At 38.7% G+C, this 13,742-nt stretch overlaps 1 protein-coding gene across 26 annotated transcripts in view; it reads left to right on the top strand.

The window, feature by feature from the left end:
• Positions 1-7,866, top strand: part of NRXN1 (neurexin 1) — a 658,401-nt gene extending 650,535 nt beyond the window's left edge. For 16 of the 26 annotated variants that reach the window (XM_021391176.1, XM_021391170.1, XM_021391182.1 and 13 more), the window contains one exon: positions 4,492-4,799. In XM_021391176.1, the coding sequence (XP_021246851.1) occupies positions 4,492-4,799 (308 nt within the window). Of the gene's footprint in view, positions 1-4,491 lie in introns of all 26 variants that reach the window. The other 10 variants (XM_021391173.1, XM_021391197.1, XM_021391180.1 and 7 more) reach the window with 1 other exon arrangement.

Below are 13,742 nucleotides of genomic sequence, written 5' to 3'. Positions count from 1 at the left end.
TGACCAGAGTGCAGCATGTATGTTCAGCAATGCAGCTGGTTTTGTGGTATCTCTCTCACATGGATTACCTGTGCCTTGGATACAGACCATTCCAAGTCTGATAAAAACCCGTCAGTGAGATAACAGCTCAGTGGAATCACCTCCTACTTCTTCCCTTCTGTGACAGTTCATCCTTTGCTGGACAGCCCCTGGGGAGCCCATTTTTGCCTCCTTTCAAGAGCTAATTGAGGCCAAGGAGGAAGGCAGTGGGCTGAAATAACCCTGTATTCAGACCATGCTGGGTTTGCAAGTTTATAGCAGATCCTGATCCTGTTTTTGCAGTTGCACCTATCCCACCTGTTCAGCAGAGGAAGCACTGAGGTTTGTTTTTCCAACATCTTCTTTGCAATGAGACGTTGAAATTGCAGTGAGCACAGAAACCAGTTCAGTAGAATCCAACAATGCTGTAGAAAGTCAACCACAAACAGGTCTACAATGATAGCACGCAGAGTGAAAATTAATATGTGTCCTGTAAATAATTGCCTTTATGCCTCATTGCAAACGGAGTAGTTAAACATTCTTGTCTTGTGAGTAATTTCCTATTCACAGTTTGTGAGAAGGCATAAATGTAAAGAAAACACGTTTGGGGTCCATTTGCTGGATTTTTTGTTTTGTTTTTAAGTCTGCTAATTTCAATTCACAAACACCATGGGAGTCTGCAATTCCAATTTTCTTTTCACAGCATTAATGAAAACTGGGCACTGAAAATAGTTAGCTTTTTCCCTTTAAATTTTAAACCACTTTAGAAGTACAGTCAAGAATAATAACTTTCTAATCCATTACTACACAATGCTAAACTGTGTTCAATTGCTATTATTTCATGTAAAGTTTTCTTCATAAGTGGTAGAAGAGGCTTTTAAAACTCTGTTCTAAGCTGGTCTTTGAGGCAGTCCAAAAATGCTGGTCATATGCTTTTGAGATTTGTGCTTCAGAGCAGTTGCTTTAAGAAGGGATCATTGCACCACAAGATGACTTTTTATTTCCTCTCACTGTGATGGTGTGGTCTGCACATGGTCACAGTCCTTATGATTTTCTCTTGATCCTCGTTTAAGTATCTTCAACTCCAGGTAGATTGTTTCAGAATATTTTCATGACTTTTATACTTAAATATTGGGTTCTTTTTACTGTATTTAATCTTGATTCACCTCCAAAGATTCTAGCTTGTCATTTAAGATAAGGGACTTCACCTGGGATGAAGTTTGTGGCATTCTGATGCTGTGGACACTTAGTAGCAGTAGCTACAAGTAGCAGCCAAGGTTTTCCCGTAGGTATACCTCTGCTGCTGTGCCAGGAGCCAGTGAGTGCAGTGGTTCAGCTGCAAAGATGCTGGGCTGAAAGCTGCATCATGTGTTTCTCGAAGTGCAGGGATGCAAAGAGCAAGATGTCTGTAACCTGCTAACTGTCACTTGCTTTCCACCTATGTCATCTGCTGTGCATGCTTGCAATAGTTCTTCTCTTGCAGGGGAGAAGGTATCCAGGTAAATTCACCTAGTATATCTCTGTCTTAGTCACCTGAAGGTCCTGCTTAAATAAGAGGCAGCTGTTTCAGGAGTGTTAATGGCTGGGGATTTGCTAATTTACATAAGATACAACGGAAGCATTGGCCTTTTCCTCCCTGTCTGAAGATTGGATGCTTGCTTTATAACACTTGCTCCATGAGCCTTTCCATCCCAAAATGCTCGCAGAGAAACCCATGTGCTTTTTAAAACTTTCCTCTTGTTTCCTTCTTCTTCATTTGCCTCAGAAGGTCTTGCTAGGTTAAAGGCATATTTTAATGTAAGCAGAAGAAAAATGGCAAGAAGGCATTTCCTTTGCTGAACTGCTCCTTTTACAAAGTACAGACAAATGTAACAGCAGATGCTCTGAAAATGTTTTAAGTTTAAATAAAATGAATGTAATGGTTGAATATTCCTGAGGCAGATGGGATAAATGAGATAATTGTGAAAACATTCTTAAAAATAAAAGGATGCCATCAGGTGAAAGGCAAGAGTTTAGGTAATGATGAAAATTATTCCATACATGTTTTCCAGGATGCGGCGTTAAAAGACAATTTTCCTATAAGCAAGCTATTAAGTGTCATTTAGTGGATATTAATTTAATTTTCAAGTTAGTGATGGTATTTGGCCCAAATGTCTGTATTTTCAAGACAAAGAGCAGCTCTTAGTCCATCAGGTATTAACAGTTTACTCAGTTTCTTCTATTATTTCTCAGACAGAAATTTGTTTCCTGAAACTACATACAATAACATGACTGTCTCATTTTCATTCATTATGGAAATACTTAGGAGTCTATTCTGTAACAATGCAATGTCTATACTCCTTATATGTAAAAGAATTTCTGTTTGCTACAATAGACACAATGAAGAAACAGGATCTGATAGGGTTACAACTTCGAGCCAGACCCCATTTCTTAGTAGGGTGACATCTACCCTGAAATGAGATAAAGTTCTTGAGCTTCGTGAAGCAAAATTGGTTCTATGACAACTGTTCTTAGAATAAATCAATTGTACCAACATGTAACAACTATGAAGTTGCAGAGGAAAAAAATTATATAATTACAATACTATTTGACAGAAATGACAGTTTTCTTGAATCTTGCTATAGTGCCTCTGTTCTTTCAGGCAAATAAAATGTCACCTTCTTTGAACCTATGTGGGACAACTGCCAGGAAGTGGCTTTCTAACAGCAGGAACACAAATCACCAATAAATAAGTAATGAGTGATAGCAAGGTATAGAGGCAGCTTTATTCTTTTCAGGGTTTGTGGCTTTTTTTCTGTTTTACTATTCACAGACCAATTGTGGAAGTCAATGGGAAAGCATGGGAAAGCAGCTAGTGGCTGCTTTTAATTCTGGTTGTCCAAACTCATTGCAATTCTCTCACCAGTGTAGATAGTTTGTGTGGTGTTATCTTTAATGTAGCGTGCTTAAAATCATCATCTTCCCATTACGTCTACTGTGCAAAAGTGGCTATGGGGCACAGCGTGCCTTTGTACACCTTAAACAAGACACTGCTCTAAATACACGTATTTGCATTGCTGATTGTAGCAAGGCCTGACAAAACTGACATTATGGATATATTGTAAACCTAGCTTTTAAAAGTACTGTTAGTTAACACTTCTACTATACTGACTGTATAGTGTATAATAACTTAAAATGTGGTTTCTGTAAGCCAGCCTGGATGCTTAATGGAAGTATTCTGCACTGCTCTGTGGGAAGCCTTAGTTCACTCACTGTTCTTTCTGGCTCCTGAGTTCAGCCAAGGCTGGCATTGCTAGGGTTCACAGCCTCTCGGGGTTTTGGAAATGCTGATATAATTAGAGAAATGCTGCACAGACCCAGGTCACTTCATTGTTGTCTGTCATACTTTACAGAAGATCTATCTCACTTACTGCCACTCAGAGAAATTCTATACAAACATCTGCCCCCCCTTCCTTCTGCTAAATGAAATAAAGGAGATCACGGGAGGTGGATATGCATTGCATGTGATGTGGGCATTTAACCTAAAAGTTCCTTCTGGAATTAGTTTTCATTCTACATGGTTGTTCAAGGGGATAAAATGTGCCAGACAACACAATAGTTCCTATCAAGAAGACTTCACAGGTCAGTCGGTTCAGTTCATATCACAACTGAAAAGAACAGAATCTGGCCTGAGATGGGGGTTTTTAGAAGGCTAAGCCCTTGCTCTATGTCATTTGAGAGGTTTTTTTTCTGTCCTTGGGAATGTCGGGTCAGTGAAGAAAAGAAGAAAGGGAGAAACTGAGTGAAAAAGTGCTCTAAAGCGTAGCTACATTAGAGGAAGGCTGTGAAATATGAAAGAGAAAGCTGGAGAGCATTCAAAAATAAAGAAAAGTATAATTAATTTGAAGAAGACATTAGAAGGAAAGGAGGAATTGAGAATCTTGTTGACAGAAGGTTAAAGAATAACTGAGGATACTTTATTTGTAGCCATCTTATTGACTGCTATCATTTATTATTATGGGGAATTTGGGTTTTTTTTCCCCCATTCTATTTGCTAGTATGTCTTATTATCACTATCACTGTTTTCGCAGTAACTACTGAAGAGTCACTTTTTGTTCTTTACAAAAAATGGCAAAGGAAGAGGGAGAGAGCCTTTCTCCCCAGATGTCAGTGTTCTGGCACTTAGATTCTGGCACGCCTTATTCTTTTCTTAATAACAACACTTCGAGAAATTATACTTCCGAAGGCTAACATTACATTTTCCTTGTTGGCCTTTTCCTTGTTTAAAGCCTCATTACTCCCACTAACAGATGTGAAAATGGAATGGGCTGCAAACCTGAACGTTTCGGGACTGGTAGGGTAGGGTGCATTGGCAGACAGTCCTGACCTTGTGAGTGCAATTAGAAAGATGCACGGTAGTAGCATGTAGATATGACTAAATTCAATGTGCAAACTCAAAAATAACCTCTCCCTTATTTCATTATCTACCTACAGCAAATCCTACCAGGGCAGGAGGAGGAAGGGAGTATCCTGGCTCATCTGAGGTGATTCGTGAATCCAGCAGCACGACAGGCATGGTAGTTGGGATCGTGGCGGCAGCAGCGCTGTGTATCCTCATTCTCCTGTATGCCATGTACAAGTACAGGAACCGAGACGAAGGATCGTATCACGTAGACGAGAGTCGAAACTACATCAGTAACTCAGCACAATCCAACGGGGCTGTAATCAAGGAAAAACAGCCCAACAGCGCTAAAAGTTCCAACAAAAACAAGAAAAATAAGGATAAGGAGTACTATGTCTGATCTCAACATCTAAATGAACGCTTGTATAGAAATAGTCTTCATTTTATCTGAGACATAATACAAACTTATTTACTTTACTTTTTATGAAGCACATTCAAAAACAAAAAAGACAGGGAATGCAATCAGAGAGGAAAGACTGTTTTTAAAAACAAGCATTTCATGCTCTTGTTTTTCAGAAACGGGAGCTGATAAATTCCCTAACATCCACAGTGTTTTCATTTACTCTGCCTGTCTTTATGTTGCTGGAACAGTTCTGAAAGACAATGATGGCACCACGCATTCATAAAGCAAGGAGTATTACTACAACATCAAGGCACAATATGAAACAAAACAAATTTAAAACAAAACAAAACAAAACAGGAAAAAAAAAACAGAAAAAAAGAAGCTACCTATGATTCTGGATTTAGCCAAAGTGCTAGTGCTTTCTTGAGAAGTAAGTTAGTCTTATTGTCAGAGAAGACTGTCATTATATATGGTGACTCAACAAGCAAACATAGACAGTTTGCCGTCTGGTGCAGTGAAGCAGTGATTGGAAACTTGCATTTGAAACAAAGTGCTGGCTTTTCTGAAGACTTATGTAGAAATACTTTCAAAAAGCCCCTTTCTGGTTGTGAGGAAAATAGTACGGAGGCCTTATTTTCAAAAACAAAAAACAAAAAATCTGGAATATAAGGCACATTTCCACAAAAAAAATAAAAATAAAAAAAGAAAGAAAGACAAGGAAACAAGAGGGCATAGATGCAATCATTGGGAAATTTTCATGCACGCTTAATATGTTATTACATATGTTTATATAAAAACACATCTATATGTGCTTTCTGGACTGTGATAAGTGATGTTTTATAGCCTGTTGTATAGAAAATGCAAACTATATCTGCTCTTCAGCCATTTTTGGTAAACTCAATGTTATAAGTGTTGCTAGGTATAGAGAGTTTTATGACATCTGGAGCAACAGACATACTTCATTTTTTTTGCAGCCATTATAAATTGTCACAGACTTTTTTGTTTGTTTTTCTTTTTCTTTTTTTCATTTTAATTTACAGTGTAGTGGTTATACTAAGGGGGACGTGTATGAATGTATATAAGAGTCAGCTAATTTTTTTCTTACCTGTACAGCCTCTATTCTGTTGCAATTAAGTTCTCGTAGTTTGTATGAAAGAAGTGGACTAGAAAGCAAAAATATATATCTATTGTAATTTTTCTTCTCCCTTCTATCCCCATCTCTCGCTCCTGATTATGCATCAATGAAGTTGATCAGAATAGCCAATTTTCCTAGAAATATGCTTTCATTAATTAGCTAAGTATTTAGAGACTTAAACTGGTCTTTGGCTTACAGTCAGAGCTTCACTATTGAAGAGCATGGTTTGCCTTACAGGAACCTCTTCTTACAAAATTATGAGAACGATGAGTTTCTTGAGAATCTTAGGAGGTATCATACAGTGTTGATCTGGCATTCAGTTTTACAAACAACAGTTACTACGGCATTGAATGGTAAAAGATCTAAAAAGACCCATGTTAATTATCCGGGCTGAATCTACTGCAGAATTTACCCCTTTCTCCAAAAATGAAATAATCTTGAGGTGCACGATAGTATTTTTCAATGGTGGGCATTTTGGCACATAAAAAATATTATTTAGCTAAGTTGATTGTGCAGAATTGCAAGGCATCATAACCAGACAAATATAAGTTCATCATGTTTTAAAATAATAGCTTTTCTCGCATATATAAAGCATTAATGCATTTTAGTTAAATGTATTAAATATAATGCTATAATTTACATGTTAAAGGGTTTTTTTTTTCCAGTATTGTTTTGTTAGGTTCACAGCAATAAATCATAGCATAACATTTTATTTACATGGAAGTTCAAAGGGAAGACGTTAGACAGAAAGATGGTAGTTCAATGGAAATCAACCAAATCATTGGAAGGCCTCCTGAGAGGGAATATAGATGTTCATACTTTACAGGCAGGAAGGAGGAATATAAAATTAGCTTTAAACAGCAGGCACAAAACATTTCGTTGTGTGTTACTCACTGTAGCTGATGGAAAATGCTGGAGATTGGTACAGCTATCTGTTTGGGAGTCAGAGCACTTTAAAAATACACATAGCCTCTCTTGAAGGTTGCCAACCACGACAAGGTGTGTTAAGTTGTATTTATGAAATGATTTTTTTTTTCCAGAGAAATGAGAACAGGTTCACAAAGTCCATTCAAAACTCATTTAATAGATGGTTGTTCACCTGTGGCATTCATAATTCCTCCCACCTTTGCAAGACAGCTGTACTCAGGGAAAGGCAGGGTGAGGTATACTGAGGGTCATTGCTGGGAGCAAGAGACTTGAGCTGGAGGCAGGAGAGAAGTTGAAAGCCAGATGATGGTCAGTATTGAAAGATTTTGGTGCTTAACGAAATGTGGAAGAACAAGAATAAACTGGTGACAGGAGATGGGACATGACAGAATATGGTTTGGGTGAGACGGAATGGTCATTTCTGCTTGGTATTGATTGCATTCATGAAATAGCATGGTTAGGTCAACTTCCAGGCAGTTTGGTAGATTAATCTTTAAATAAATCCATACATCAAGGAAAAAAAGTTCTGCTACTACCATAAGAAGCAAACACAATTTTAATACTGTTTCTGAAGGTTCTCCTTTTTCCTCTTTAATTTTCTAATTTAACAAAAAAAAAAATATGGATACGTAAGAAGTGCCAGCAAGTGGATTTAATATTCCTTTGTGTTTAAAAACAGCAGCAACAACAAGCAAACAGACATAAAACAACTACCTAACATAAAATTGGATCCCTTCTCTATAATAATCTAATTTGTTTGACTGAGATGGCTTCATTTCTATGACTGTATTGTGTTGCCTTTTTTAACAAAACACTAAATAATGTGTGAAACTTTCAACCCTAAGACATTGAAGAGAGGCCCAATGCCCCTAACCTTATAGTGCTTTCTGTGATAGATATTTACGATTTTTTTATTTGTTGCAAGGCCAATTTATTCATTATCGGAAATGCTAAGCAAGTGGAATTTACTGTTTTGTTAATAAAAATGTTTCTTAATACAAATGCTGGCTTGGTTTTTGCTTTTTTGTTGGTTTTTTTTGTTTGTTTTTTGTTTTTTTTTTTTCTTGTTGCACATAGATCTGGGGTATCAATTTATCTTATAGGCATGAAAAAAAAAGTTGGAATTGATATAAAATTGAAGACATTCATGTCAGCAAAAAGACCTCAGAGCTCTTAAATGAAAACCTTCTACAAGACCTGTGTTCAGCTTGCCCAGTTAGAACAGCACAAAAACAATAATGCATTGCTGTACAGAATTACTTAGTTTGAAAATACCTATTTTTTTCTAATATCAGGAACTTGGAACTTAATATTCTCCTACTCTGCCACCCCTGGACTGGAAAAAGAATTCCCTTCCTTTTCCATGGCTTTTTTTCTCACTGAAAGAAGATGATGGAATGTAAGGTAATGAGATGAAGAATTTAGAACTGAAGATCTTTTCTTTTTTCTAGAAGTTTGTTTAAAGTTAATGGAAAAATGAGCATATTTCAGTTCCTCAAAAACATTCCTAGATAATAATTGCAAAATTTCAACCGCAGCTAATCTTTTACGTGAGTACTTTCCTTTTTATCACGGCATTTAAATTCGTTGCTAACTTCAAGCAAACATCTAATCCTATTGATTTAAGTAGGCATCTAAACCTGCCAAAATGCACTGCAGATTGTGGATGGAGTTAAGATTTTGGATCTGAATTCCAAGAAGAATTTAAACATGTATCACCTTTAATCACATCAGTAGCTTCTTTGACTTCAATGGGATTTATTTATCTGCTTAATTAGGTATAGACTGAAGCATTTTAGATAATATATGTTCAGAAATATCTGGAGAAAATAGCCTCTATGTTCTGCTGATATAAAGCAGTTAACCGTAAACTTACATTCTGAACTACTTTATAGTGGAATTACTAATTGGGTGTGTTCATGTGTGTGTGTTTTAAATAAATACTGTACATTTTATTGAGGAACATGCTTCATGCACAGTTGAGCTTTAACAATAGTGATTTTTGTTATACTACAAAAAAAAATTAATTATTCACTTTTTAACTCTGCATGTTATTTATTCATTCTTCTTATGTCTATACCGTGCTCTCCCTTTCACCAAAAAAAAAACTAATGGCCTCTCAGTACCTGCATCATCCATCAACAGTTAACTGCTTTAAGTTGTGGCCTCCATAATCAATCATTATTGTGGCCTAGTAGCTAAAAAAGCTTCACATGATGAAGAAAAAAAGAGACAAAACTGCAGAAAACCCCCAAACACAATGTAGAACAATGGAAATAGGGCACTCGCAGGCTGTAATATACAGCTGTGTTTGTTAATTTCTCTGATATGACTTCTTTATAGTTTAACAAAACAGTTTTTAATTTGGGCACCTAAATATGATTTTCATACTAATTATAGAAATTTGCTTCTAAATTCAGTCCAGCCCTGTCTACCGGTGTCCATTATCATTATGCTGTGATAAAACAGATTTGACAGTACAATTTTATTTGGAATTAAGGCTGTTTGCTTTGCTTTAAAGCCCCTGTCTGTTGGAGTCTGTAAGTATTCCAATGTTAAAATGTTTCTGGCCCTCATGGGAGAGGGGGAAAAGAGATATCCAGGCTGCATTTTAATCAATTTACAACTTAAGAATGCTAGGGGGTGATAACATTGCCTGCCAGGCTCTCACAGTCTATGCCTCCTTTGATCAGTCTTCACTCTCCATGAAACCAGAAGCATTCCCCACAGGTTAAAATTTGAGCTAGAAATTTCAGATAGCAGAGCTCAGTTCTGTGAGATGCAGGGCCAGAAGTCATTCCAGCTTTCACTAGCCTGTTTTGGAGGCTTCTTAAGGTCTTTGACAGACTTCAGCTGTAAGCTCTGTCCTCTGGAAAGGATAGTATGTACCCCTTCCTTTCTCAGTTCTTCATTACCATACAGGCAGGATGGGGCTCTGAGCACCCTGATTGAGCTGTAGGTGTCCCTGAACATTGCAGGGGAGTGGGACTAGATGACCTTTAAAGGTCCCTTCCAACTCAAACGGTTCCATGATTCTCTGATAATTATCTTCATTCACTGTTTAGAACAAGTAGATTTCCATATGACAGTTCTCCTGCAGAAAATGAGGTTCAATTGCAGTAGACTACTATTTTATTTTATTTTTTAAGAAAAAAAACATACTATTTACATAAAGGGTAGACTTAATTCAAAGAATGTGGCATTTTTTAATAAGGAAATTGGTTTTAAGTAAGGTAATTTCATTCCAGCATACACTTGAGAGATTTAAAAGTTCATGACAGCAATTGTCAACAATAGCATGCTTTCTGGAAAAAATAAACATATTACCTCGTTTGTTAGAGTGCTCAGGAGCCGACAGCAAATGTGAACACATAGGTCTGGTTACAGCAAATAACTGTAAACGCAAAGGGAAATGGAATTTGGGCATCAAAAATAACTACAGCCACCTTTGCTGGACTTAGAAGTGAGTCCATTTGCAAGCGAGTAGGCATTTATTGGATGATATTAGTCACAGATTGGGATGGAGCAGGCTGAGAAAACACAGGCATGGCCTGCATGGCTGCATCAGCTTTTTCAGGCCGTGGGGACCCAGCTGCTGTTGAAGGTGCCCTCCAGTCTGGAGAAATGGGTAGGTTTTACAAAACAGCTGCTGCATATCCACTGATCTGCCATTTTCCAGTAAACCTTCTTTTTCCATTTGCAATTAAAATACTGTTTCTGTCAAAAGTAAAGCAGATTGCTTCATTTGACAACTTAAGCGGCTCCCAAAACGTGTCAAAGTACAGCCAGCACCTTAAAGAAACACAGACACCAGGCTTCACAGAAACCAGTGTGGGCTGGGTCTGGCATTCAGGGAAGGTCAGCGAGGGCCAGGACACGGGGAAACATGTATGGTCCCTTATGACGTCTCCACAGAGCTGCCTTTGCTGTCATTCCTGCAAGGTCCTGGGTTTGGTACTCTGGCATGGATGTTGGTCAGCACAAAGTGGGCCTCAGAGGACCCAGGACCAGTTTTGAGTCCTTAAGGCAGCGGGCAGGTTGTAGTAGGCCATGTCACAGAACTGTAGGCCTTGGGAAGGACCTCTGGAGATCATCTAGCCCAGCCCCTCTGCTAAAGCAGGTTCCCTAGAGTAGGTTACACAGGGAGGTCCTGCCAGCACAGGGCCATGTGTTGTCCTCTCCAGCCAACACTCACAACAGGGCTGTTGAGTTATGAATGTCTCCCTTTTTCACTTTTCAAGCTCCTGCAGGGCTGAGGCCCTTAGAGCCACGGCACCCTAGCAGTTCAGTTTCAGCAGCAGGCATCCTGAGGAACAGCAGCTGTGATGAGAGGAGATGCGAGGGATGCAGCCCCAACCTGCTGTGAGTACAGAAACAGGAGCAATTCAGCTGCAAAGGTCTTACCAGAAAAAGTTCTCAAAAAAGTCATGGCATCACACATACGTACACTGCCCCACTAGCAGAGCTTTAGCTTGAAATATCAGGAAAAAGAAACTGAATAGCCACCTGAGGTAAACTTTGGGAAAATGTTAAAGCCAATCAAGTTTCAGATTCGCTCATTCCGTACCACATTTCTGAGCCCATGCCAGCGTTGCCATGGCACACAGTTAAGATGCCTGAAGTCCAGCTCTCAGGTGAAAACAGTACTGGTTTCCTGTCATTTTCCACTCCCCATCTCCCCTGGTACTCCTCTGCTAGCAGTGAAGAGGCTTAGGAATTTAATTAGGAGTTAATTAATTGTTTCTTTAAAGATTTAACTGCTTGTTCCTCACACCAGAGAGGAAAAGCTCACTTCTATTCATGTGCTTGGAGAGGGAGGTAAGGCCTGAAAGCCACCCAGGCAGCTGCATCCCACAATAATTAAACTCATCCCATAACAATACCAATATCCTTCATTTTCTGCGAGTCCAGATATCAAAGATTTTGACCAGAAAACTTTGACCAGATAAGCTTCAGCACACAGTATCAAACCTTACCAAAGTAATTAACTCAGAACCCAGCTTCCCTGGAAAACCCCACCCTCCCTACCAGTTTTTTGGGGCTTGCAAGTGGGTTTAATTCCCTGCTAATTACACCTGGAGAGGTTGCAGACATGTTACCACTGTCTATCAGTCCACCTGGCAGAAGGGTTTTCCTGCTAGAAAACTGTGAGCTTGCTATAGGTACAATGCCATGTCAGCTAATTGCACAGAGAGTTTTCTTTAGATTTAGGTGTTACTGGAAACCAGTGCAAAGGCACATTGCTGCAGAATTTAAAGGCCAGAACTGCATTCTCTTATGAATTCTGGGTTTTTACTGACTTCCTTTTGATTTACATGTGTATGGAAACTGCTGAGTCATGGTCTGAGCCACTGATTGAGCACCTGGAGAAAAGACCCCCCCTCAGGCCTGGGAGCACAGGTGAAAGCAATTCACAGTGCAACTGGAAGGGGTGGAGCCTGACTCTTAGGGCTCATTTAAGGGCTGACTGCCACTGAGGAAGGATCACTTTCTGGAGATCATTCCTTTGTGGAGTTTTTTGGTGAACCTAGGTCTTTGGAGGTGGGTGAGCGTTGTTCTTTTGTAACATCTCATTGCTCTGGTCCTACTGCTGTTACGAACATACTCTGAAGATGAAAGTAAACTTTGACTTATACTGTCCAGCAAATTCCCCTATGTAAGCAGAATGATTTTAGGTAATTAATTTGTTTAAATCTTGGTTTGTTGAAGGATGATGCTTGGAAAGGGAGAATTTATGCCTAGTTCTTCAGAAAGTTTATTTACGTCAAGTTGCAGGCCCCTTTTAAGGAGATCTTTTAAAATGCAGGTGGCACAAACAAGTCATTACTTAAACCAGTTTCTCACCTATTTAATAGCTTTCTGTAAGTAAGGACTGCAGGATTTGGCTTAAAGTTAAGTCTATGCCTACATCAGCAAGTCCTCAACCAGTAGGAGTAAACTTCATGGCAAGGCAGTTGGTGCTGAAGACCTGACCTCTGTTGTATTTCAAGATGTTCTTTGAATTGGTTGTGGCTGGGGGCCAGTAAGTTTTTCTACAGTAGAAGCATTTGTGGAGTTAATCTTCTTATTTATTTCTATCTGGAAAAGTGTCTAGTCTGCTCAAGCGGGGTTCTCTGTGAAGTTGACTGAAGCGTAGTAATGGGAACTACTGAAGCTTGAGCTGCTTCAGAACTTTATTTCTGATATTAACAAAAACATTATTGTTGCAGTGTTCTTTGTGCCTTACTATACACCAGTATGGTTTTATCTCTTTATTATAAAGCTAAGCTATTTTTAATATGAAGTACCAAGCACCAGATGAAAATTGCTGCTATGCATCCTGATACTTTTTCAGAACTGTCTTCACCCCTCTGTCCTTCATCTTTTTTTTTTTTAAAACCGCTTTCCTTTCTTAGTTTCTTTTGAATAGGTTAAGAAGAACATGGAAGTATTTTGAGATACAGACTGTATGAGGAATCCACATTTCCAACACTGAGATCCGCACTCATGTGTGGAGTGGTGACTGCATTGCAATTGCTTGTAGAAATATGTTGTGGTTGCTTAATTAATTGTTGGAATATACTGTAAGCAAAGCTGAGACTTCCAGAGCTCTAGAGGGCAGAAGGTGTTGATCTAGGAGAAATAGCTGGGGGAGGGCATGATTTGGCCATTCTTCAGAGTGGTAGAACTGCACCTAACAGCCCCAGCCTTGCAGAACTTCACATCCAGATTTTGCAATACAGATATTATTTTAACCAGAGTTTTGACAGTCTTCTCTAACCCAATAGTCACTGAAAGCAATTGTTTCCTGTAAAGAAGTTAATATTAATCAGTTGTCGATTTAGTCAGTATTAAAAGAAACCACGAAAGATTGAGCTACATTTGGAGATATTCACTTG

Source organism: Numida meleagris, chromosome 3 (genome assembly GCF_002078875.1).
Source record: "Numida meleagris isolate 19003 breed g44 Domestic line chromosome 3, NumMel1.0, whole genome shotgun sequence".
Lineage (NCBI taxonomy): Eukaryota > Metazoa > Chordata > Aves > Galliformes > Numididae > Numida > Numida meleagris.
This window is presented reverse-complemented; position numbering and strand designations above follow the sequence as displayed.